This window comes from Crassostrea angulata, chromosome 9, assembly GCF_025612915.1.
Source record: "Crassostrea angulata isolate pt1a10 chromosome 9, ASM2561291v2, whole genome shotgun sequence".
NCBI lineage: Eukaryota > Metazoa > Mollusca > Bivalvia > Ostreida > Ostreidae > Magallana > Magallana angulata.
In genome coordinates this window covers 20,962,420-20,988,800 of record NC_069119.1, presented here as the reverse complement: position 1 = coordinate 20,988,800, position 26,381 = coordinate 20,962,420, and the positions used below count along the sequence as shown (strand labels likewise).

Genomic DNA, 26,381 nt, shown 5'->3' with positions numbered 1-26,381 from the left:
TGATATTGATTAATAGTATCCCTCTTTACAACACAGAAAGTTTTATTTAATTCTCATTCTATGATCATGTACACAGTTGACTGAAGAAAACAAATTAATGAAAAAAATCATATCATGCAATAATATAGGTATTCGACAAGCGTAAAAGCGTACAAAAGGAATATACCTTGGGCGTTTCGTATCTATAGACGTGTTGATAAATCTTACCCTGTATTTCTATCATAAAAAGCTTCAGTGACAGGCGTAATAATCAAAACATTAAATTCTGATAGAAAACAAAACTTTGTCAAACTTAAAAGGGATGACATACATACTATATCATACTCGTATCACCCGACTTCATATAATATGACGAATCAATAGCAGCAATAAGTAAAGTTCTGAACATAATTATAAGGCAAAATGTTAAGTCTATATAAAGCAATCTTAAGTAATTCATAAATTAGTTTATACAAATAAAAATGACATAAATAAAATGGCAACCGTGCATATTAAATCGACAGTCGTAAGATTTCTACAAAAGAGTTTTCCCTTTATTTTTAAGCCCTTCGCAATTTTTTGCCTTTTTATCTATGCTTGCTTTTTAGTACAGTAAAATAAAATACATGTACTAACGTAAGAAAAATATTAAATCATCTTCAGGTAAACGGCAGGCGTATGGATTCCACGTATACTGTATTTACCCATGGTTTTTTCTCATGTTGTGTTAATTAAAAAAGTGCGTTGAATATCAGTTTTTGTATTATGTTCTAATAAATATTTTTACATTCTGCAATGCTTCTGTGGTTTTTGCTCAAGGACCTTGAGGGTTAACTAATACCTAATGACTGTTGGCATAAGCACTAGTCCGTCGGTCAAAAACCTTGAAGGTTAACTAATACCTAACGACTGTTGGCATATACACTAGTCCATCGTCAATGCACAAGTCTAAAAGCCGAGGTATGTGGATGGGGGTGGAAGGTGGGGGTAATTAATTGGTCGTATCTTTCATTTTGATTTTTAAGTTAAGTCGGTTGACTCAAAACAGCGGTCTCCCACTATGCATAAAATATTGACTGTGTTCTCTAGAAGTAGATACTTACATTGATTCAGTTTTGTATCGTATTATGATAAACGATATTTTGTCAAACCACACTACAATATCCACTATTTTGATATAGATCATTGGCTATGAGTTTCATATAATATGATAGAGGTGGTCTCATAAAGGTGATGCCTCGCCTCGTTGAGCACTGTCATCTTTGATTACCTATGTTTCTTTTATGGAATATATTTCCCCGGCGACCATGAAAGACAACGTCAATATAATCCAGATGATACCGTTCAAGGATTGCTATAAAACTAATCAGCTTATCAGCATTTAATTACCCTCTGATGTATCATGTAATATGACTGCCCTCTTGTTCAGCTGACATTATTTTAAAAGCTCTGTAGGAATGAACTTACTCATCAGTATCATCTTTCAGATATCCGTGTCTAAGGGCTTTTTGGGGTACAATCGATACAAGATGTGAACGAAAGCTTCTAGTCTTTCCATATAGAGATATTTTATTCGCAATTTCTTAAGGTTTAATTGATAACAATATCAGTCCAAGAATTACCCTTCACCTTTATTATTACTAAATAACGTTACATTTCACCTCTAGTAGTTAATTACTAATTAATGTTACAACCCGCCTGTTACAAATGCGTGTAAATGAAACAGTCAAATTGAATGCGGATTGGGGAGGCATTTGTTAGAATTCCGAAGGTATACGGAACCATATCAAAGTCGATGCTTCATAGACATAATACCTAAAATCTTGCTAGTATCGCCTTTTTGGAAATGTATTTTTCCTAGTTTTAATCTTAAAGATTTAAGCATACTTATTTTTTTAGATGAAAAATTAAACCTTTTTTAGAACAGTAAAAAAAATTAAGAATATGCGACATCTAGATTCGAGAGAAAAGTATTTATGCAGATAATATGCATGCTAATGCGATTCAAGCCAACAAACAATATACAAAACAATGATGGCAAGTTTAGTCAATGAGAAATCTGTTATAACGGATTTACACGTGATTTGTCTTGGACAAGAGAACTGTCAATTTAGATAGAAGATGTCTTATCTCAGCGCCACTGATGAAGGAGCATCACGGTTATTGTTTATGGCAAGTAGAATCATGGCGACACCTTTTGCAATCTGTAATTACGCAGATTTGCTTTTAAGACGTATTTTGTCTTTTGTGAGATAATTGAAGTCTCCAAAGAATATTTCGGTTTTTTGTGGGTACAACATGTACGACGATCAAGAAAATCAAACTAAAATGTCCTTGTAGATGATTTTTTGTTAAACTTCTTTATAGATTTTCAAGTGAGGCAAATATGCCATATGTAAAATCTTACGTAAATTCATTTTGTCATAATTTTGTGATTATTTAATTGATTGCAAAGTACATCTGTTGGATTACAAGAAAAAAGTCCAAAGAATCTGGAAAGTCTGTCGGCCAGTAAAGATAACAAATGAGCAGCTACTGAAGCATGCCCCCCCCCCCCCCCCAAGAAAACACCCCCCCCCCCAAAAAAAAAAAAAAAAAACAAAAAAAAACCCCAAAACGATCAGCATGGATTAGCCACATGACATAGAGAAAACCCCAAAAGGATTGGCCACTTGACATGGAGAAATCCCCAAAAACAATAAAACCAGAGATGCATTGGACTCGAGCCCACAAGGTCAACAAGAAAACAGGGCAATCACTGGATAGCGGAAGAAGAATAAGAATAAAAGATCTGGAATGAGCCAAAAGAACAACCATACACTGAATAAGAAGGAGGACTGCTGTAGCAGTCCCATACCCTACAACGAATGACGAGGACTTAAGTAATTCATGTATTTACATGTAATTTCTCTATGAAATGTAATATATACCGTGTCTAACAGATTTAACACACCTATACAGTTCTGTAAGGATGGTTTGATGCGTTGTATCAGTAGTGATATTAAATCAAATTATAACAAGCCTATAAATTCACGATATTCGACGCCGTTATCCGATTTCAGTGCGGTAGTTTTTAAAGGTGAAGTAGCAACTTTTTGGTATTCACAGATTTAAAAGATATGGACACTTGTCAGAGTTATCAAAAAGTATATCAAATGTTCGAAAAAGCGTGAAAGCGTAAGTACAGTACATAAATCTATTTCTTATTTATTGCCTGTTATGCTTATTATCATACACATCATTGAACAGAGTGGCCTTTAATCTAGATTAAAACTATGTTAAAAGACATAAAAACTTGTCAAATACGAAATCAATACCCGGCAAATTAGGAAAGGTCTCACTCCACCCGATTAAGTTACGGATGGCGAGTTTTTGAATTGTTTCGCCTCCGTTTAATTGGATGCGTATTTTGTCCTTTTTCATTCGATATAGATCCGTTTATTTGGTTTATTCGCCGCTTGCTCTAGATGCAAGAAGTCCGTTCTATGCGGTATAAAGATTTGAGCCTTTTCAAAACCATAGTGACCCAGTGTCCGATTTTCTCAATAGCTGCAATGTCCGTTGGACCAGAGATACAGTACGTCGGACATTCGTTTGTGAAAAGGGTAACAATTCTTCAAAAATCGTTCTACTAGTTTCTTATGCTTTTTGCATTTGCAGGGGTGGATCCAAGATTTGAAGAAAGAGGAGCGTCAGTTTTAAGCAGGGGCCTGGGCCGCATTGAGGCCCCCAGTGGGTCCCGGACAAAGCCCTGGGGGCGGGAGGGGGGCGAAGCCCCCTGAAGTTCCTCGATTCTACAGATTTTGTAGGGTAAAAATAAAGTGTTCAACATATTTCTTCTCGTGATTATACTTATAAAGTAATGAAACTATTTACAATTGTTAAAGGTAGTAAATTTACGACCTGCAGTAACCATATCAAAGCCCTCTGCCTTGCAGAAATATATGAAATATTGTTGTAAATGAAGTTTAAAAGAAAATAACCATGCCAGCATGTTTTATGATAAACATGGAAGATTGGTTACAACACTAGCTAGTATAACCAATTACTTAAAGGTTGGTGACTGGTCACATTTAAACCCAAGCACAGCGTAACGGAAATGGGCATTCTATGTACACATAGGCGTCGGAACCGGGGGGGGGGGGGGGGGGGGGGGGGGCTAGGGGGGGGCTTAGCTCCCCCCCCCACTTTTTTTGCAAATTTATACCTTACCATTAGAAACATAGCATAATAGAGGGTTCAGCCCCCCCCCCCCCCACTTTTTCTCGCATGAAAGATTATTGTTTCTAAATTTACCTTGAAAGATTGAAAAGTTGGATTCACAAGCATATTACTCCCCCCCCCCCTTTTTTGAAGAAAGAGGAGCGTCAGTTTTAAGCAGGGGCCTGGGCCGCATTGAGGCCCCCAGTGGGTCCCGGACAAAGCCCTGGGGGCGGGAGGGGGGCGAAGCCCCCTGAAGTTCCTCGATTCTACAGATTTTGTAGGGTAAAAATAAAGTGTTCAACATATTTCTTCTCATGATTATACTTATAAAGTAATGAAACTATTTACAATTGTTAAAGGTAGTAAATTTACGACCTGCAGTAACCATATCAAAGCCCTCTGCCTTGCAGAAATATATGAAATATTGTTGTAAATGAAGTTTAAAAGAAAATAACCATGCCAGCATGTTTTATGATAAACATGGAAGATTGGTTACAACACTAGCTAGTATAACCAATTACTTAAAGGTTGGTGACTGGTCACATTTAAACCCAAGCACAGCGTAACGGAAATGGGCATTCTATGTACACATAGGCATCGGAACCGGGGGGGGGGGGGGGGGGGGCTAGGGGGGGCTTAGCTCCCCCCCCCCACTTTTTTTGCAAATTTATACCTTACCATTAGAAACATAGCATAATAGAGGGTTCAGCCCCCCCCCCCCACTTTTTCACGCATGAAAGATTATTGTTTCTAAATTTACCTTGAAAGATTGAAAAGTTGGATTCACAAGCATATTACTCCCCCCCCCCCCCCCCCCCCCCCCCCCCCCCCCCGCGGATTAGGATTTCCATGATTTTGGGAATTACTTTTTTCTCAATATTTCAGAGGATTAGTCTAGCCCCCCCCCCCCTTTCAATTTGCTTCCGACGCCAGTGGTACATGTATGTTACACCATTAAACCCACGGTTTTTTTTCATACTGCAATATTGAAATCAGTCTAATGTTGAGAAATCCCGAGTTTCCAAAAAGTTGAAAATTAAGACTCGCAAGTTGTATGTTTTCTTTACCATACGGAGTATAATTTAACTTAGCTTTGACAATGTTAGGGGAGAGGGCGCCAGGTGCCCCCTTAGAATACGCCATTGATTTTATTTTAATATTATATTGTTTATTACCCAAACAGTATAATCTTTATGTTGACAATATCTTGAACGATGTCGTCCAAGACGTTGTCAACCTAAAGATTACACGGTTGATAACTTGATACATTAAAGTACCTGATCGACAATCATTAACGGACACCATTTTGATCAAATTTTTAAGTTGTAATTTTCCCCATTGGAAGTCCGTTAATATTAGTCGGAGAGGTATCACTGGGGCATTTAAGAGATATGAGAGTTCATTCTTTTTTAACTTGCTTTCGTTGTAGCATTATGGTTTTTTTTTTCCTAAAAAATATTGACCAAAAAATAGTCATTTCATTTTATTGAAAAAGAGTTAACTCTAAAATGATTTAGAACGTATATTTTCCTCCTAACAGTAATAAATCGAAGCAAAAGGACGTGTTTATTATATAAACAAACTCCCTACGATTACCTATTGATCCCCAGAAAAAAATACATATAAATAAAAAAAGGTGTTGGTGTTGACAGTTATCAAGCTGTCATTTAGACACGTGTGTGAACGCACGCCCTTTTGTAGAGTCCAAGATTGCAGTCCAAGATTGCTCGGTGCATTTAAAACCGATTTTATTTATGGATATTAAATGGTCATGTAATCTTACCCAAATTTAAATTGGATTAGAAAAACAACTCAGAAACGTTCAAGTTTGTTCGTGTAGTGCATTGTCACATGTAAGAAAAAAACTGTTTAGTAATTATTATCTTAAAAACCGAAACACCTTTAAAATTTTTGCACTTACGTCATCTTCAAACCATGTAATTCTTTATGAAAATTTGTACATCAATTAGAAAAATATTTGATTTAGTTGGTCATCCTATACATAACAACTACAAAAAATTCATTGTTTACTTTTTTCTGTTTCTCTTTTGTAAATCCTGCTTTTCTTATACTTTTGAAAATAATTCTTATGCACCTCATATATATAACATTATATGTTATAAGTAAAAATAAATGGAACTTGAAGTATGTTGGGGGTAAGCAATTCAATTCAATTTATTCTCTCAAACCATTATCATACAATGGTACATGAAGTACAATGACATATTTGCATTAACTTGTGATGTCAAGGGTCTAATAAATTATATATAAATTATAATACAACATAGTATTACACATGCGCGGATCCAGAAATTTTTTCCAGGGGGGGTCCGAAGGATAATTGTGTTTGGCAGGGGGGGTCCGAGGCATATTTTCGCGATAATTTTACTATGTAAATTTAATAAATTTTCATTTTCCAGGGGGGGTCGGGACCCCCCCGACCCCCCCACTAGATCCGCGCATGTTACATGTGTTAGTAAGCATAAGTAAGTAAGAGAAAAAAAAATATAGTAATAATACAAAAAGTGGTAGAAAAAAATAGATCATCGTATAAAAAGTAAGCGAGTGACGTTAATATTTTTTTTTATCGATAAGTGATTAATAATTGCGATAACGACAGTAAATATCATCACCTAGTTATCACAATTTACGGCTGCCACCTCTGACGACACGCTCTCTTCACCTGCCTATGGATACCAATCGTCGCAGAGTCGGTGCGTGGTAGCAGAGGCTGAGGAATCAACAGGACTCGCGTGCCTACTTATTGACTTTAGGCTTTGAAAACTCGCACTGGATTTACACTGCAAAGACTTGGACACATCTTAAGACAGGTAAGGTTACAATAAAGAAAACTTAAAATAATTTTAAAAAACAACAACATTCAGTTATTTGCTATTAGATATCGGCTTGATTTTCATCGCGGAGAAATTAATCGAGTATCTAGAGTACTAGTAAGTAAACGATTTATAAATCTATTTAATCAGCTTATAAATGTTCTCATCAAATAAAAGAAAAAAAGGACAGCGATTTTACATTGATTAACATAAATATATAAACAATTTACATTTTGTTTTAACCTCACTGATAAAAGCAATCACATCAGTTAATGCACGCAAGGTCACTCGGTTATTTGGTTGATTAGCTTTATGATAAAAAAAGAGACGTGTGTTATTATTTCATGTACACGTATCATTCATTTTTGCATAAGAACGGCTATATATATATATATATATATATATATATATATATATATATATATATATATATATATATATATATATATATATATATATATATATATATATATATATATATATATACACACCGGTATTTGGAACAATATATATAAGCATTTTTACAAAACACCTACATGTATAGCATTGTAATAGATTGTCTATAGTGGCTTTTGTGAACATATAATCAAAACGACTAAACAGTTTCATCGTCTATCTAATAAATAGAGATGAGAGAATGAAAAAAAATATGATAAAGAAAATAAAGTGAGATGAAATCACAGTATTTTTATATCTTATGTAATTTAAATCAAGAGAAAGGACTTGTCAGGGGAATATTTTTCCACTAAATACTTATCTATCACATTCATGATGTATCTAAGACCTTTGACTAGTTCATTGCAGTAATTTTATCTTAGGCTTCTAACTAGACAAGTAACCTTATATTATCTTACGTACATGTTTATGATTCAAGTGTATTTTACCATTAATTAATGATCATAATCGTTTTTTTCCGGAGTCTGAGACGGACTGGATCTGTATTTTTTTTCCGGTTTACAAAGAAGTAAATCTCCATTAATTGATAGGTGCGTTTTGAACAGGTCTAATGTTCTTGATGACTTTAAATCAACTTTCAATCACTGCTGTGTATCGTATCTTAAAAGCCTTTTACGAGGACAAACTAATTCGATATAAAGAATAGTGTTGTAAATTATTCAAGGTAAAAGGATTAACTGTGTTAGAATACGCAGACGACAACGTCTATGTAAATGTACTGTTTAAACCCAAAGGGAAAGCCTTTTAACAGCCTGTTTTTAGTTTCCATAGTTATGCGTGTGATTTAAATTCAAGTATAGAAGGGTCATATTTTTTTTATGTAAACCGATTAAGGTTCTCAATGAAAAAAAAAACCTAGAAAGTTTGAGACTTTTTCACATTAGTTGTTGATTTTCCCCGAGAGAGTCGGATCTTGTTTGAAGAATATTAGTACTGCAACTGATATTAAAAGTAAAGTCATGTATCCAAATAAATAGGCTCACAATGGGTTTGAACTAAATTTGTTTTTTTTTTTTATATGAGCTTATAAACATCGATTTCTTAAGAATTATGCATTTTCCATAGATATAATCATTGAATGATTTAAAAAAGCCGGTATTAGTTTTGGATTAACTAAGTACTAGTACATGACAGTATATCATAAATAAAATCTGACTATTTTCAAGGTAGCAATAAGTAAGTTTCCTTGAAAAACAATGCTTTTGCATACATTATTTCAAATTTATCAATTATTCTCAAGAACTAAGTCTTGTCAGCGGCGATGATTTGTGCTTTGGTTCAAACACTGTTTCACTTTCGGTTTGTCAGAGTAACTGCATAGGAGAGTTGATTAAAATCAACTCCCAAAAATAACGGAAAAAAGACTCGATCGTTTTTTATCATGATAACTCCCTTTAGTTTAGGCTTTTTTTTATATTCTAACCCTCTGAAAAGACGAGGATGCTAGTATTAGAGTAAATTCATGTCTTTTGATTTATGTCCATTGAACGTCAGGTCATATGTGTTGCATATATGGTTTTCTTCGTGGACTATATTCATTGTGTTAACGTACTTCTACAGGACAATAATGAGAACTGAGACGTGTGTCACATGGGTGGTTTGTAGTCTCTGTCTAATCACCTTGTCTGTCTGCCGACCAATCAAAGACGTCGAAGGAGAAGCTTTTGCATCAGACAATGAGGTATTTAGAAAAAATATTAAATAGTATGAAATTGTACTTTTTTGTATTTTTGTGACTTTATATCCTTTAAATTTAAAATGTTCCACAAATTAGTATTTTAGACATATCTCGCCTTAAAAATAGAAAATATTTATGAGGTAAAAGTTATAGTTCATCACTTTTTTGCGGGAAACGTAAAGAGCAATGGATGTCATATTTGTAGGAACGTCTCCTGTTAGCAGCCAAACTTTTACAACAGATGCAACAGAGGCAGTATGGCATACGATACTATCCCAACATCCCAACACACAAAAGAAACCTAGGGACAGTCGATTCCTTGTACAATTTACCAGATCTCCTCTACAGAGGGAAAAGATAGTCACACAGAGAAGCTTAGGTAAGAACAGACTTTTGATCTTCAGCTCTTCGTGAAAAGAGTTTATTGGGTACATACAGTCTAAGACTGTACTTAAGTAGAATTTAATTAAGTACATGCATAGACTTTTGACCGTAACTAAAGAACCTTGCTTAGCGAGGACAAGTTAAGCAAAACGTGGGTGGCAGTTAAAGCTATCTTTGGGAAGTATTCAATACGTAAATATACAATTTGTACAGTTATTAACCTCGGTGTTAAGATCTATGTCATCATTTTTAACATTACACCAAAATATACGTATTAAACTTAAAAAATTTAATACATGTAGGTTTTTAATACTTAATACCCATAATAAGCTAAGTTACATTTTCACTAACTAAAGGAATTTTAAAGCATGTAATCATTGATTTTCTTTGTAAAAGGGCTATTTTGCTAGTCCTGTTAAAATTGTTATGAATATATTATATGATTTGATACACAAACGAAATGTCTGTTAGCACCAAAGGAACACTTTTTTAAAATATGTTTGATAAACGCATCATTTGTGGAATCTTTGGTTGAATTAAAATCAAAGGCCCTATTGTATTGCACTTTCAGTGTGCAAGTGAAGATTTAAAATGATTTAACAGATTTAAAAATGGCAGGAATACGCTAGATGCCGTGTTTGTGCAATGTCGAGACGAGAGGAGCCAAATGTCACGTGTTTTACCTCTTGACAATGACAAAACTCAACACTCTGCAAGACACTAGTTACTTTTTTCGGTGAAAGGTTACAGCAAATTGAGCTGCATTTTCATGCTGAATTTTTTTTCTTTACCAAAATGTTACTTTCTACTAAAATGGCCAATAATATCATGGTGTTTAAAATACCTTTAGCCATATTTTTTGTGGGAAAAGCCTTTAAAAAGTCTTAATTGGAGCAAGATTGAATTATTGTCGTCCTGTACAAAAATTGATCTGCTATATATTCCTTAGAAGAGAAATAATTCTTCTGACAAAAATTAATGATTTTTTCAAGTCTTAGTTATAATAAAAGTCTAAGTTACATGCAAACTTATCATACTAGCAGGTTTTTTCAGCAAAATAAAATTCTAACAAATACAGCTCATATTGCTTTAAGTCATATTAATCAAAGTACCTATATACTAAAACTTTGGTTTTTTTTTTTATGTATACGTACATATTTTGTTGGAATAACTTTTGAGGATTTTGAAGGGGAGCTTCGGTTGACCAAAGAGGTCTATAAGGCTGTGTCTTCCTATGTTTTATTTTTTATTTTTTATGGGTCAAAACGCGTTTTTCTTTTTGTTCAGACATGATCCTGATTACTGAGTATATATGTGTAAAATATACCCTGAAATAGATTTTATTAAACATCATAATTATTCCTATTGCCACAATTTACGACACCATGAATATTATTAATTACCTATGCCCACATTTTATAGTAAAAACCCTGTATTATTATCTAAATAACCAACCAACGGTGTCAGAGACTAAAGGACCTTGTGGACAATAATATTATTTTGATTCAATGAAAACCGCGAAAAATAGTCAGCTTTTTATAATCCCATTGTATAAGCATTTTTCAAAATAATTGAATTTTAATCAAACCATGACCATGGCCTTTTGATTCCATATTCTCATATTAACTGATAAAATTAACGCGGTAAAATTGCAATTTCTAGAAAGAACTACTTCGAGGTATGTTAAGTCAATTGCTTAAATTGATTAAATTGGGTAAACTAGTACTACATGTAGCTACAATGCAATGGGCTGACTTGCACTGTAGCTAAATGTAGTACTAGTTTATCCAATTTAATCAATTTAAGCAATAAGCCTTTAAAAAGTACACTTTTATCAAAGGTAGCAAAAGGAGTGTTATGAAAAGTTGTCCATTGAAAAAAAATCTGGTATTTTTTCTCTAAATTTACTTTTCGATGATTGGCAGAATTACCTTAATAGTGTAATGAATGGGGGGTTTAATGAAACCCGGTGGAGAAAGCCTTCTCATATCTTCGTATACATATACTACAAAACTATGCTGAAACAATACGTATGCACCTTTAATATAAACGAATTTGATATGCATTGTGTACACAAGTTCATGTACCAAAATTAAGCAGTTGCGCTACAACTAGGAAAAGAAATTAAATTAAAAAAAATGTCTTTAAAGAATGAACAAAGTAGATCCAGTGTTCTGTGACGTCACACTTTTATGTAAAACTTTGCATTCTTTAAAACTTGTGCAAGATAGTTTAATATATTTCTATGTAAATATTATCAATTGGTATTATTGAGAAGTTAAAGATATTTTCGCAGTTAAATTTTAACCTAAACTTTTAATTCTTTATGTACAATAAATCTATGCTAAGTGGAAATAACTCTTTTTCTGATTTATCTCCCAGTTGTTTGACTAAATGCTATAAGTTTACTTATCCGAACTATCAAATCGAATTTTATAAAATGATTGTAGTTTTAGTTTTCTGATACAGTTGACAATAAAATTAAACATGATAAACAAGTTTCTGCCTACAAAGATTTTGCTTTTAACAAAAAAGTACGATTTTCTGATGCTAAAATGTGCTTTAGTTTATGTTTATCTGACATCTCGAAAAGTGGGTTGACAGGTAAAGTTTTTCTAATAATTGATGAAATTCAAGTCTATTTAGTTGAAACCAGTTCTGTTTTCCAACTTTCACCAGAGAATTTTACGAGTGTGGAGTTACCTTAAGGTGCAGTGACAGAAAACGAAAACAATTTGTCCGATCCTGACCTCATATCTGTCAATAATTGCAATGATTTTACAGTAAACAACTATTTACAGCAATCTACATCTAATCAAGCAAACCCACGTTATTATGTTTTATGCGGCGCAGCAAATAAAAATAATGGATACATGCATTTGTAATAGGTTAATCAAATCGTATTATTCTAGATTTAAAGTAATACAGAATCAGGACTACATGTATATTGGTATAACCGTAGCTATCATAAATATTATGATTAAGCGTAAACAAACAGCATGATTAGATAACTAACTATGCTTGTACATCATGATTTACCTACTTAAGACGAATATTCACGTAACATTTAAAGGTCACGAGTATCATGTTCATTACACAGTCTCTTTCTGCGGAAATACATTTCCTTTCATACCATTATGCAATTACTAAAATTTAGTTTCTTGACAATCAAAATCAAAACAGTCATATAATTTTGATTATCAGGAATCTAAAGTTTGGCATGAAAATACGTAATTTAGTATTTTAATCAGCTGTAAGCTTTTTTTTTAGAGTGATAACAGGTTGAATATGTTATTAAATATTTTATTTAAAAAAGATGTAACCAAGACATAAGCTAAATAAACTGCAGTTGTATATGAAATGAAGTCTTCTATTCCTAATGCTTATTTGTCAATCGGACTAACGCAGCATCATATAATCATTTACAGTAACATCTTTCGGCTGTATGGAACAAAGTAACATTGTTTTAAAACAACTATTTTATATGGATATCAGCATCGTTTTTATTTACTTCAGAACAAATCGTTACGGAGAAGATGGATGAGACCCCAACAGATGGAATACTCGCTTTTCAAAGCTTACGCAATAACCTTCGATGGCCATGCTATCTAACGAAGTGGAGATGATTCAACTGCTTTTCACTTCTTTATTTTAGAAATACGGAAAATTATATATAAATGAATCTTTAAAAAAATTACATTGAAATAATTCGCTGTACTTTAGATACGGAATTTGTAAACGCGTTTAGAAATTTCTTTCATAATGAATACATTGTAGATTGTATATGATATTTCATGTTACATTTTGTACATGTACCAATTATGTGAAAGAAATTATATATGATACGTAATCCATTATATGACAATTAAATCAAAAGTTAAAAAAAATGCAAAAAAATGCAAAAGCTTAGACAAAGTTTCCTTTAAACTTTCAATGGGATACTCAACTGATGGAAAACTTAATTGTCCTTTTTAATGTAAGAAGGAAAAATAGTATTTTTTTTTAAAATTGTAAATCAATTATATTCAATATTGCGTAGGACGTGTTATATTTCAATGAATAATTCACTTTTGTAATTTTTAAATTTGATTTGGACCAATGATATACATTGCAATCATATAATTGACAGGGTTGCTATGATTAAACAGATATTAAATTTTCTTTGTTGGGTTTGTTTTATTGTTTGGTTATTTATATTTAAGAAATACAATTGTAAACAGTTTTAATGGTCTCCTGATTAAGAGTAAATATTTCATTTACCACGGCCATCAAAATAAATTTTGATTATTTTATAATACGAAATATGTTTTGTTGATTTAGATACCAGAACGTAAGCAAATACGTAACTAGCGAATAAGCAAAAAATAAAAAGATTTAAAACAATACATCATATACACCTATTAATTGTTCAAAGATTAACATATCATATGCCATATATATCTGTAAATTAAAATCAAGATAGTCTGTGTTACATTTTTGTAAAGATAAAATTGTCAGAATTCTGTTTCTTTTCGCTATTATTTGATTTGAAACGAATCTGCAACATGTTCCTGCTTGGCAAGACTTGACACTTTTATAGCATACACTTTTTATTTGTTAATAAGTTCACGTTTTACTTTAGTTTGAAATGAAACGATCCACGCAAAAATAGGTTTTTTAATGGCTGTGGCAAATAAAAATTAACCTTGAATTTTTGGAAACGTGCAAGATCTTTTCAATCAGTGATCAAATAATTTAAATAAAAAAAAAAAGAACGCATAGAAAAAAAATATCTATATTACATTTTGTAATGTTTAGGTTGGTATCGATCCGGCTTACGGACTGATAAAATTCTTCTTGTTTACTTTTACCTGTTACACCGAGGGTCGTAAAACTTATATTACTTCATTCTCTTTTTTTTTGTCGATGTTTGCTAAAGATGAAAAGTTCAATAGTGCGATAAGTTTGAATATGTAAAATCAATATCTCGAATAATAATAGAATATTAAAATAAATTTTGATTCGGCAAATGCGAAATAATTTATGTCATCAGCAATGAAGCAATAAGTTAAGTGTAGAGTAAAATTCATCACTGTGTAGCTAAATTCATTTTATTAGTTCTCTAGTGTATCATATAATGATATTACATGTACATGATAAGATTAGGGGACTAAGATTTTAGACAAAATTGGTACTGGTTAACACTAACAGTGATGTTATTGATGGGAAAATATAAAGATTATAACAAGGCCATCCTTACCTTTTTCATAATAAAAATGTTTGCTTACATCATGCCAGGTAATACTTAATCACTGCCCATTTTGACTGTATTTCAAGTCACATAGTATATAATTTCTAGTTTTGACACCGTCATCTAAATATTCACATTGTTATCTATATCCTCCATTGACACTATTGAATAATGACACTACAAAATAATTTTTTATCTCCCCCCCCCCCAAAAAAAAATACTAGTACATTAGTTATGAGACAAAGAATGATAAAGGTAATACGTACTTGAATTCCACCTGTATGTACATTTGCCAAATAATTTGGTTCTTTCCAAAAATCACTTGTCATTCAAAATGCCTTAGTAGATCGAAGCTGAACAATTCAAAGTAAAACATAAAAAATTAAATGTAAACCGAGAAGACTGTTTTACTACACTTACCGGATATCCACGGCCTCTCAAATTTATAGTTAGCCTTAAAGACATTAACACGAAAAATATATTGTAAAGTACAAACGATTTAAATTTTATAAAGATAATACATTGAACAGATAATGCAACAAGATCTCCCTCTAGCTGCAGAACAAATAAAGTGTTACCAAAAAACTCACAACTTTTTGTTCATTATTCAATCAGTTTATGTGTTGTTCTTAGTTTATTTATGTACCTTAAAGCAACGTATTATGATGTAAAATCGTCGATATGTATTGATAATTTGTCATTTGCATGAAAACTCGGCTAACGAATTCTGTGATCTCGAACTAGACTGCATGTCTCCCAGCGGTTCCTGTTGTTCTGATTATTCGTTTCACCGTCATTTCCAGCGATTACTTCACCAGTTCTGCTGACAGTCCACAGAGCAGAATGCAGGAATTTGCTCGACTTTTCAAGTAGTTTACAACGCGTTCGTTCATTCGTGGGATATTTAAACCTACTTTTTCCCTTTTATGACCAGATACTATTGTTACTCAAACTTAGTCGACATTTACACGTCTGACGGTGAATCAGCCGTTTCTTCATGCCTTAGTGAATAGTTTTTTAAACGGACATTCCAGAGGAATAAACAAAATTGGATTAAGATGGCGAACAAAAATATCGTTTTTGGTTTGAGTTTGATTTGGAGTTTTATCGCATGCGTTTCTTGCAAATGTTTGCACCATGAGGAACAGCTGGTGTACCAGTGGGTGGCTGTGGAATTCAAATGGCCGAATGATACCATGAAGCAGGAATACATCAACTCTAGTAAATACATATTAGAAAATAACGCCATCAACGGAATAAAACTGTATAAAGATGATGTTTACTTGACAATTCCCAGGCTGAAGGATGGGGTCGCCGCATCGCTCGTAATTATTGATAAAAACGACTACAGCGAATCTCCGATGGTTGATGCATATCCCAGCTGGGAAATGCATATTTTAGGAGACTGTAATACACTGCAATTAGTACAAAGCATGGAAATAGATCCGGAGAGTGGGTTGATGTGGATTTTAGACACAGCTTACGTCCCAAGTTCATCAATTGAAGTGGCTAAAAGATGCCTCCCTAAGATCGTGGTATGGGACATTAACCAGAATAAAGAAGTTTATCGGTATGTTTTTTCGAAAGAAGTCATAGAGGACCCGTTTTATCTGAACGACCTCGTCTTAGATTACGGCGGTCAGAAAGAGGTTGAATTCGTGTACATAAGTGACACCCTTGGAAGAAAAATGGTTGTTTATAACCACATAAACAAAACAGCTTACACATTCGTTCATTCCAGTTTTGAAAGAAAAATGCAGTATGGAAACATTACCATTAATGGTGAAAGCGAAATGGTTCCGTTGAGTGTTAACGGCATAGCGATATCAGATGATTTCCGATACGTGTACTATTGTCCGATGGCCTCATTGAGTTTGTACCGAGTCCCTACGTCTGCCCTTAGAAATAAAGACGCCAATATGGACGCGGTGGTCGAAAGCCTCGGTAGCAAAGGGATTCAGTCAGACGGTCTCTATCACGGAAGAGGAAGCTCACTATATTATTCCACCTTAGGACAGAATGGAGTTTACCGTTGGGATACGTTAAAAAATACAAAAGAAGTCTTGGTTAAAAACACCACAATTGAATGGGTAGACTCTCTAGGAATGGACGGAAAAGGGTACTTGTGGTTCACATCTAATGATTTACACAAGTATTTTAGAAACGGAACAATACCCGGCAAATCCAATTATTTTGTATGGAAAGTTTACGTTGGAGAAAAAGGATACCTGGACACCCCTAAGGGAGGTCCTGTTTTTGGTTGTAAAGAAACGGGATCAAAATCAGCATCTATCGCTGAAAAGTGGGTTACAGTTGACTTTGAATGGCCAACATGCAAACAGCGAGAAAATGCACTAGCTTCGAACAATTATATTCCTGCAAATAATGAAATAAATGGAATAAGTGTTTACAAGGATAAAATTTATCTAACAATTCCCAGAACCAAAAATGGAGTCGTTAGTACGGTTGGGATCTTAACCGAACACTCGATTCAACCTTACCCGTCACCTGAGATGAACACCATTGGTGACTGTAATGCTTTGCAATCTGTACAAAGCATGGAAATTGATGTTAACACGGGCTTTCTTTGGATGTTGGACTCGCCATCTGGAAATTCATGCAAACCTAAACTAGTTGTACATGATTTAAACAAAAATACTGAAGTCTTCAGGTACGTGTTTACTGAGAGTCTGCTGGGTCAGAAATATTTTCTTGAAGATATTGTTTTAGATTACATTCATCAAACCGCTTCGTTTGCGTACATATCCGACTCTTTGGGTGGAAAGCTTATCATTTTTGACGTCAGTAATAAATCCGCTTGGAGCATAACGCATCTATCAATGACCCATAATACCCAATACGAAAATATAATGGTATCAGGAATACAAACAAGTACTCATCAGAAGGGAATCAGAGGAATTGCTTTATCTCCAAATTTCAAATATTTGTATTATTCGCCGCTAGCTGGCGTTAAACTGTACCAGATCGAGACCTCCGTTATAAGAAACAAGGACAGTACCGCCACAGACATTAATACATCCGTCAGAGAAATAGGAAATAAAGATTTCCCGACATCAGGGATGTACAGTACCAAAACCGGTCTCTACCTGACTGATCTGAGCACTGGCTCTATTCTGAAATATAGTTACTCGGCGACGGGGAATCTAGTGAACGGCAGCAAAACGGAAGTGACGAAGAATTGCTTGATCCAATGGCTAGACAGTCCAACTGTTGATGCAAATGAAAACCTTTGGTTTACTTCACGCAATGTCGAGCCTTTCTTTGGCAATTCTACGATGACTGAACATTTCAATTTCTTTATATGGAAGCTTAACATCGGTCAAAGCAAGGACACCTCTGCCGGCACAATTTTATCCGGCAGTACATCTGTTTATTTGTTACAGTTTTGGTTGATCACGATGCTGTATTTCCATATTATTTAAACCAGCAATAACTGCTTAACGATGAGGAACGATTTGAAGGAATGTTTTAAACTGTACCTCTACGTGAGATTTTAATGGTAACACAGCATTCCTTTAGTATGTCAAATGAATGATGTGATTTAAAAAAAATTAACCAGCTAAATTACAGTCAACAACACGCAATGGGCTAGTGTACAGAAAAATTTTCTTTATATCAAATGTACAGAATAGGTATAAAGTCTCACGATTCATAAGTAAAGTATATCGATGACAGCTGACTCCTCCACGGTTTATAAACTTAAAAAAAGACAAGTTATTCAAAACCAAAACCACCTGAGTGAATTTTGGCCATTGTTCTTCTTCAATTCGTTGTTCGCAGATACAAAATTAAAACTATTATGAGGACACAAAAAATATTTCATTTTCAAGACACGTTGAGTGCCTCTTGATATTTGAAGTACACGTAACGTGTTGTAAATTTAGTCTCATTGCGAACAATTTAAAATATATAAACCTTGAACTTGAACTCAGCCTGATGTAAATAACCATTGATAGCCTTTTACTGGGTCGCCGATAAGCAGCTTTACAAGTAATGTTCAGGACACCACAACAAGTGAACCATAATAGACACGATAAAAGAATGACAAAGACTGGGCTTTGTTAAATTGTATGCCTTATTCCCTTATCATATATCGAATACACAAATTATATGTCTGTAAATATATGATCATTAATACGCCATTAGTCTAATGTTTGTAGATATCTAAATCATAAAATAACGCATAAATCATTGCTGCATTTTGCTGTATTAAATAATATTAATGTCGTTGTATCTATTGTAATATAAATACTATTATAGAATTTTGTACGTATTCTCTATTAGCTCAAGATAAATAGCTGTGAATCGCTAAAATCTTTATTAATATGTCCCTCTTGTAATATATTAATTTGACAAAACCATGGAAATAATTTCTTTCAAAGTTTGTCTAAAACTTTGTTTTAGAATTAATTTTAATTCAGGAGTAACTCGGGTGGCCTTGTATTTTCCCAAGAAGTTCTGCATTGTCCTCAGTTTCCTGTAATACAGAAAATGTCCTCGATATTAATAATAGGAAAAAACCGTGTGACAAAAGTGTATACATGTATCTGCGTGAGATAAGAATTTCGTCATCTACAGAGTTGCAAAAAGCTCTACATTATTTTAGAAATAACTGAAATGATATTGCATTAATACAGGTAGCAACATGATGTGTTTTGGACTTAAGGTGGCTCTATACACCCACAGTTTATTCCAATTTTCAATAGAAGACCACAAAATATATACTTATCAAATATTAAAATGACAATAGGGATACTATAGGTATTTTTAAAGAATTTTTTAATGTTTTTTCGTGTTTTTGTAAAATATTTTTTTAAAAGACAGCTATCAACAAATTGAAAGACATTATTTTGTCATATGATGGATATTTCCATCGGACACACAAAAAAAATATAACACTTCTTAACATTCAAAAATGTTATTATTGCAATTTTGTTTAGTATTTCCCCAAAACATATTTTTTCATATTTTCTTACTCTGTTGACAAATCATCTGAAAAAGTTGCTTGATGTTATAAGAAAATGTATTTTAATAAATGTGAAATAAAAAATTGAATGAAAACAATTGCAAATAAACACAAAAAATATTTTAAATTTTATTTGGTATGAAAGTTCCTCGTGTAAGGGTTATCATTCCTAAGTCCCAAGGCCCAAACACCTTGGGGACTTTTCATTTCTGAGTTGAAGAAAATTTCCTAAATATAATGTTGGAATGATAAATACATGCATATTTCATTATAGACTTTGCCCTGTATAAGTGAATATATTCGCTTTAGTGCAAAACTAAGTCAAATAAATAAAGGGGAACATTGACTAGGCTAATAGGATTTATGTATCCCAACCTGAGAGAAATTCAAAGCAACCCTCTCATCCCCGTTAGGTGTCGATAATAATGTGCATTAAAGTATATTATAATTAAAATATTTTCCCCTGTTTAGAATTTTCTTTCACGGTATTCAACCAAAAAATACGTTTTAGAAATTTTTGGAAAGTTAAAAAATTTATTGTTCTCAACGGGAGTCGAACTCATGACCTACTGGTTTGTAGTGAACCCACTAACCCACTGCGCTACGGTGTAACATATCGATGACGCTAAAGAAACTCTTAAAAAATTTATCCTTGATTTTATTGTTTATTTCGATAAATAATACCACACAACGTGAAGGTGTCACATACCACATTACTTGTAAGTAATGAATTTTCCAATTATCAAATTAAATCTATCCATTTAACAAATTTTTCAAAATAGCGGTTCCCATACAATTTACCTCAGTTTAAATCAGCCAGTACCGGAAATGCATGTTTCCAGATTTACTTTTTTGCGTACTGCGTCATCAAAAAGTGGTGTATAGAGCCACCTTAATACCTAAGAAGGTTTTGATCGTATCTGCATTGTTTAGGTAATAAATAGCAATTAATTAAAAAAAATTCAACTTGTTTGGTCACGTGTTCAGATTATGTGCAGCCCGAACTGTTTCTCTAAAGACTCTTGTAAATGTTTAATGTTAATCTTATTATCATAAAAAATAAAATTCGACGCTACAGTTCTAAAAAACCTGGTTCTAACTAATGATTCTATCAATTCTACAGATTGTGTTATATAAAACGGAAGAATCTGAGAAGAAGCACAAGGCTCTGCATTTTGATTCATATCAACAAAAAATATCGTATATCAGGAAAAAGCGATATAATATCATCATGTATCTACAACTATAGGCAACCAACTGAATTGCCAGCACTTCGAATTCCGAAATCAAAGCTATTTATGTAAAAAAAAAAAAAGGCGTTATTTTCACCTAAATATACATGTAATTAAAAGTGGAATACAAAGAGATATAATCTAAAAGGAAATGAATCTTCCTCCAATAATGAATCAGAAAAATAATTTACCTGTAACAACTCCGCTTGGAGTACCAATCGATGTCTTTTCTCTCCGGAAATCAGCACTCTTTGGTAAAATATGTAGGCCCTAAAGTAAGCATGTTCTTATTATTACGATTCTTGTTCAAAGATGGATTCCAAATTAAATATAGTTATGCATAAAATGTTTTACAATGTTGCTCACTACTTAGAATGAGATAAGCTTATGTAAAACTTTGAAAACTCTCCTATAACATAAATATACTATTCGAATTATAATGCAAATGTTATTTTTGCCTTTTTGTTTGGCTATTTGGCTTTGATAAGGCTATTTAAAAAAAAATTCTATTATAAAGTGTCATTCATCAATTATTTTCTCTTGATCATCATAAATTCATTTTTTTCTCAAATACATGTACATATGAAATCAAGTTATGAACACGAATATAGCACAACTGTATTTGTGCTTTATTGAAACATGTCGATAAACCAAAGTTTATTCTTGATATTGACCATCGTAGAATTCTATATATAGACAAAGAAATTGATATTAGTATAAACTTTCAGGTCAGTGACAATAACAAAACATGACAAAATAGCAGTAAATATATAAGCATAAATGGTGTAATGTACCTGTGTTATTGATTTTGAACTAGTAACATAAAACACGTTGCTGAAATTAAAAAAAAATTTAAAGAAGAAATAAAATAATCATTTTTCTGATCAAAACGGTTTAAGATAAAAAAAAAAAAATCAATAAAAAAACACCAACATTGCATAAAATCCAAAAAGTACGAAAAAAAAAAGGGGGGGGGGGCTCACAGAAGTAAAAGAAACAAAGGAAGTAAAACGCTATCCGACACTGCCCATTGCATTATTTGTTGCAAAAGAATTGGCTGTTGCTGTTGGAACTTGGTGTAGACTGAGGTCGGCTTCTCCTGTCCAAAGGGTCCACAGTCAGAGCTCTGGCCCAGGTTAATAACTTGCTGACTACAACATTACAGCAATACCACACAGCTTATGTATACGCCAATGTAAAAAGGAGACTAAAGATAGTAATAGTCAACCAAAATAGATGTACGACAAATTTTCCTACATGATAAAAATGGCAATTCTTTTTTAAAATTTGGATTAGGCGGCACCACCCCAAACTACTTTCAAAACGATGCTACGTGACTTATATACGATAATTATATGAAAATCAAAGTATTGTGACTTTAATTAAAATGTAAAATTCCATTTGAAAAGTTTTATCTAGTATATTATTTGTACTCCCTATGTTAAAATCCGACTTATTTCAAACTTGTGTGTTTAACAATGTTTAGATTTAGGTCACACAGTATGTAAATGTAAATGAACTGCTCGTTCGGTGTTTGCAACAGTCCCAGAAATAAATTGTTGACACATTTTCTTTCAAATTGAGGAAATTAGCCGTCTCGAACTCCATCGCCTGAGTGCGGTATGTTACACGTACATATTAATTGATTTTTATCGTTTGGGATTAACAAAGGCCAATATACGAACGCGTGTACAGTGATATATACTTACCTTCCAATAACAACAGATATTGGGATTATAATCAGGATCAGTGTAACCAGCAGGAAAGCTGTGAGGAATGCGGTGTTCCTGGACTGGCTCCAGCGCTTCAGGGGCGGGCGACATGTATCGCAAACAATGCGGTAGTTGACATGGAAGAAGACTAGGTTAGAGAGAACCCCGACCAACGGAAGAAGTGGACAAGCCAGCGTTCCAACCTGAAACCGGACACTGGTTGAGAAATAGGTCCAATAAAAAAAACCATCACAGAAAGCGTATTATATTTTGCGTGTACAATTATATAAATAGTGCCTTTTTAGGAGGGTAAGAGTTGAAATTCACACCCCGAGAAAACTATTGTCAACCGACGCGAAGCGGAGGTTGACAATGCTTTTTGAGGGGTGTCAATTTCAACTCTTACCCTCCTAAACGGGCACTATTTATTTTATTATACTGAATGTTTTAATTTTAAAGAAAACTTTACTACTTTTATATATGAATGACGTGAATTCTTTTGCGAACAGTACGCGCAGAGTTTACGCGCATGTAACAATTCGTTGTGTTACCCGTTGCTAAGTGTGTTGCTAACGTTGAGGGTAATAGAACGGATTATCAACTGCGTCTAAACCAATCAGATTTCAGTATTTAACATGAAAGTATAATAAACACATTTATTGCATGATGGTGAGGGAGATATGAAGATTTATTCGACAAAGAAAAATAATATTTTCCGAGGGCATCGTCCGTAGGGAATTTCATTTTTCTGGAGAAATGAATCTTCATATCTCCCGAATATTTATTGCATACTTTTTATTGTACCGAACAACAAAATATTATACAAAATACGCCGTGTCTTTTTTTTCAACTTTGAAAAAGCAAAAACGTCTTGATCCGGGCAAGAAAAATACTAACCCCCGTAACCCCCTCCCCCACCCCCGGATCAGCACAGGTAAATAATTGGTCCATATATTTTGGTATTATTTTAAATACTCGAATAAAAGTAAAGCAAATAGGTAAAGCTAGGTATATCAAGTCATGCAATTCAGAAATGCTGTATCTTCACATGATATCCAAATGCTTGTAGGCCCTACATATTCTGTCTGTGTGCGTATTTACAACCCAAATTACTTTGACATGATCTAGATATCGGTTTCCCGTTCTTTTTTTTTTAGAAGTGGCGGTTCACAACCTACATGTTTACTGTTGAGTTTATTGAGGATAAGACAGCTATTTGGATGTCTTAGAGTTTAGATGATTTTTAAGAGGTACATGTATCGTAAATTTGAACTTCTCAAGAAACTGTCTTAAGATAAAGATGTGCCCTAAGATAAATCCGAGACATATCTTAGTCTAAGACAGCTTCATGAACATGCCCAAAGATCATAATGTCTACTCACAATTTAGTTTTAACTCAAAAAATATATAAATTGTTTTTCCAGTAAAAAACAAAATTTCAACACTTAGATAGTTTAATTGATATCATTTCTTGTAAACAATAAACATGACTTATGAACTAAAACATGACTTATGAACTAAAACATGACTTATGAACTAAAACATGACTTATGAACTAAAACATGACTTATGAACTAAAACATGACTTATGAACTAAAAAGATGATGTTTATCCAGTTTATACAAGACTTAGTTAGTTTGTGCCCTGTGGTATGTATAACATCACGGTATGTCTTGACTTACACATAGCAAAAAACATTTTTTTTTGGTTTGTCTCTGAAACCAAAAAAACCAATACAACTGAATCATATGACAAAAGCACTAAATTTAATTACCCAAATAAGTCCTTGTCGATAAATCAAAACCAATGCCGGGCCCGACATTACAAATTCCGATTTCTCCTGAGTCCAGAAATATCTAATGTAGTTGATGCCTAGTTGCCCTATTAGCTAGAAGAATAGAAAATATAACTTAATCAGACAAATGACACATCTTCTACGATTGTTTACAAAGGTGTGTGTGAATTATCGTCATCACTTTACAGTTTCTTGAGGACGTGCAATTCTATAAGATAATATATGACGTGATTTGACATGAACATTGTTGGGTACGTATACAGAGTTCCCATGATAACAACACAACATCCTCACGAAATATAATGATATTTTCATCATAAAGCTTTCAGTTGGATAACCTTTTTTTTCTTTCTAGAAACTCAAAACTTCCAGAGTCTATCAAGAAATTTGTAACAAGGTCAGTTCTTTTTTTATCTCCAAAATGAGAAGAGTTTGATGAACTTAACAGTATAGGGTGTGGAATAAAACCAGTACTCTAAGAGTAAAAGAAAGCAGGCGATTATAATTTCAATAAAAGAAGCAGACTTCGTGATGTAGTTCATATAAAGAACGCGGTACATGTACATGTACCATACTTACCATACTTAGTAGCTGTAAGAAGATTAGGAGGCAGTCCGGTAATAAAACGCGAAACCTTCGCTTAATATATACATGTACATATAATTTATACATGAACGAGAGAGAGAGAGAGAGAGAGAGAGAGAGAGAGAGAGAGTGTGTGTACTACATGTATACAAAAACCCTACAAGCTTATTAATAAAAAAAAAACGTATTCCCCTATTTACCGAACAGTGAAAAGCGATCATCGCTTTGTGTTTGTGATGAGCGCTATTGACATCATTTTAATTGGTTGTACATGTAACTAAATTTATCCATTTCCTCTTTAGAAGTCACGGAATACCAATACTCTTCTATTTTGCCATAACAAATTAGGAGGCAGATAAATAGAAAAACAATTTATTGTTTCAGCAAGTGCGTCATGATAACTAACAGTTCGCGTGGCAGTACATGCATTATTTTTGTGGCATCCCATTTACATGTACATTGTATGTTTGCTGAGGTACTTAAATATGCCAATATATTTGTACATGTTTAACAAAGCATTTTTATGTGTAAGTAAAGAAAAAAAAAGCCCGTTACGACATGTAGGCTCTTTATTATAATGACAGTTTAATTCACCTTGACAACATGATGTATATATTTAATGTATTACATCAATATTTCTTGATTTCTATAAATTTTGTAATCACAATACAATCATGCTCATTTTACCGTGGCACTCTGTTATTCATCTTTGACAATTACATCCAAAGCAATAACCATTCCCGTTTGTATGTCCCGTTAAGGCGCTCTTTTTTTTTTTTTTTTTTAGAGTTTTGAGTTTTGAGCACTAACAATTAAATACTTCAAAACTCCGATGCTTAAAATACTGGAAACCTCATTAAACACTCATTAACGTTTAAAATTTAACAAAACTATTTGCACATTTTTAAATTAGAAATCCGTTTACGATTTTTTGAAATCATAACCTAAATGTCATTTTGGATTTAACTGATTATGAATTAAACTTATCCATCTAGAAAAATGATATCCTATGTAGGCATGTGCGTTAGAACTAAAGACAAGCGTTTAGTGCACCAAGAGCCACCAAGCAAAGGGATCCCAGTGTACTGGACGGACAGCACTTAATTTCCAGGTCATACCCAGAGCTAATAATCTGACCCTTGACCTTAGTTTGTTCTTTAAAAAAGGTCGTCTCTCCTTTATTTTACCAAGTTTGATATCTGACCAAGCAAAGAGGGTCTAAAGTAGCTGCAATAATGTAGCCCTCTCCCGATTTTTTTTTTTTTTTTTTTTTTTGGGAGAGGGCTACAACTCCATAGGATCTCCG

General features: G+C 33.3%; 2 protein-coding genes and 1 long non-coding RNA gene across 4 annotated transcripts in view; 2 read left to right on the top strand and 1 right to left on the bottom strand.

Moving 5' to 3' along the window:
- Nucleotides 1–6,855: 6,855 nt before the first annotated feature.
- On the top strand, nucleotides 6,856–13,695 carry LOC128163493 (uncharacterized). The gene is made up of 4 exons (XR_008240809.1): nucleotides 6,856–7,013; nucleotides 9,033–9,153; nucleotides 9,356–9,529; nucleotides 13,051–13,695. It is a non-coding gene; the product is annotated as an uncharacterized LOC128163493 (long non-coding RNA).
- Nucleotides 13,696–15,408: 1,713 nt separating this feature from the next.
- LOC128162812 (uncharacterized) lies at nucleotides 15,409–20,721 on the top strand. The gene has a single exon (XM_052826190.1). The coding sequence runs from the start codon at nucleotides 15,823–15,825 to the stop codon at nucleotides 18,205–18,207; it is 2,385 nt and encodes a 794-aa protein (XP_052682150.1). The 5' UTR covers nucleotides 15,409–15,822; the 3' UTR covers nucleotides 18,208–20,721.
- LOC128162813 (transmembrane channel-like protein 7) overlaps nucleotides 19,089–26,381 on the bottom strand; it is a 26,095-nt gene continuing 18,802 nt past the window's right edge. Inside the window, exons 14-19 of one of the 2 annotated variants that reach the window (XM_052826193.1) lie at nucleotides 24,470–24,583; nucleotides 22,693–22,898; nucleotides 21,967–22,134; nucleotides 21,778–21,817; nucleotides 21,175–21,253; nucleotides 19,089–19,262 (exon numbers count right to left, since the gene is read on the bottom strand). In XM_052826193.1, coding sequence (XP_052682153.1) covers nucleotides 19,255–19,262; nucleotides 21,175–21,253; nucleotides 21,778–21,817; nucleotides 21,967–22,134; nucleotides 22,693–22,898; nucleotides 24,470–24,583 — 615 coding nt within the window. In that variant the 3' untranslated portion in view covers nucleotides 19,089–19,254. The remainder of the gene's footprint in view (nucleotides 19,263–21,174; nucleotides 21,254–21,777; nucleotides 21,818–21,966; nucleotides 22,135–22,692; nucleotides 22,899–24,469; nucleotides 24,584–26,381) is intronic. The other variant, XM_052826192.1, reaches the window with a different exon arrangement.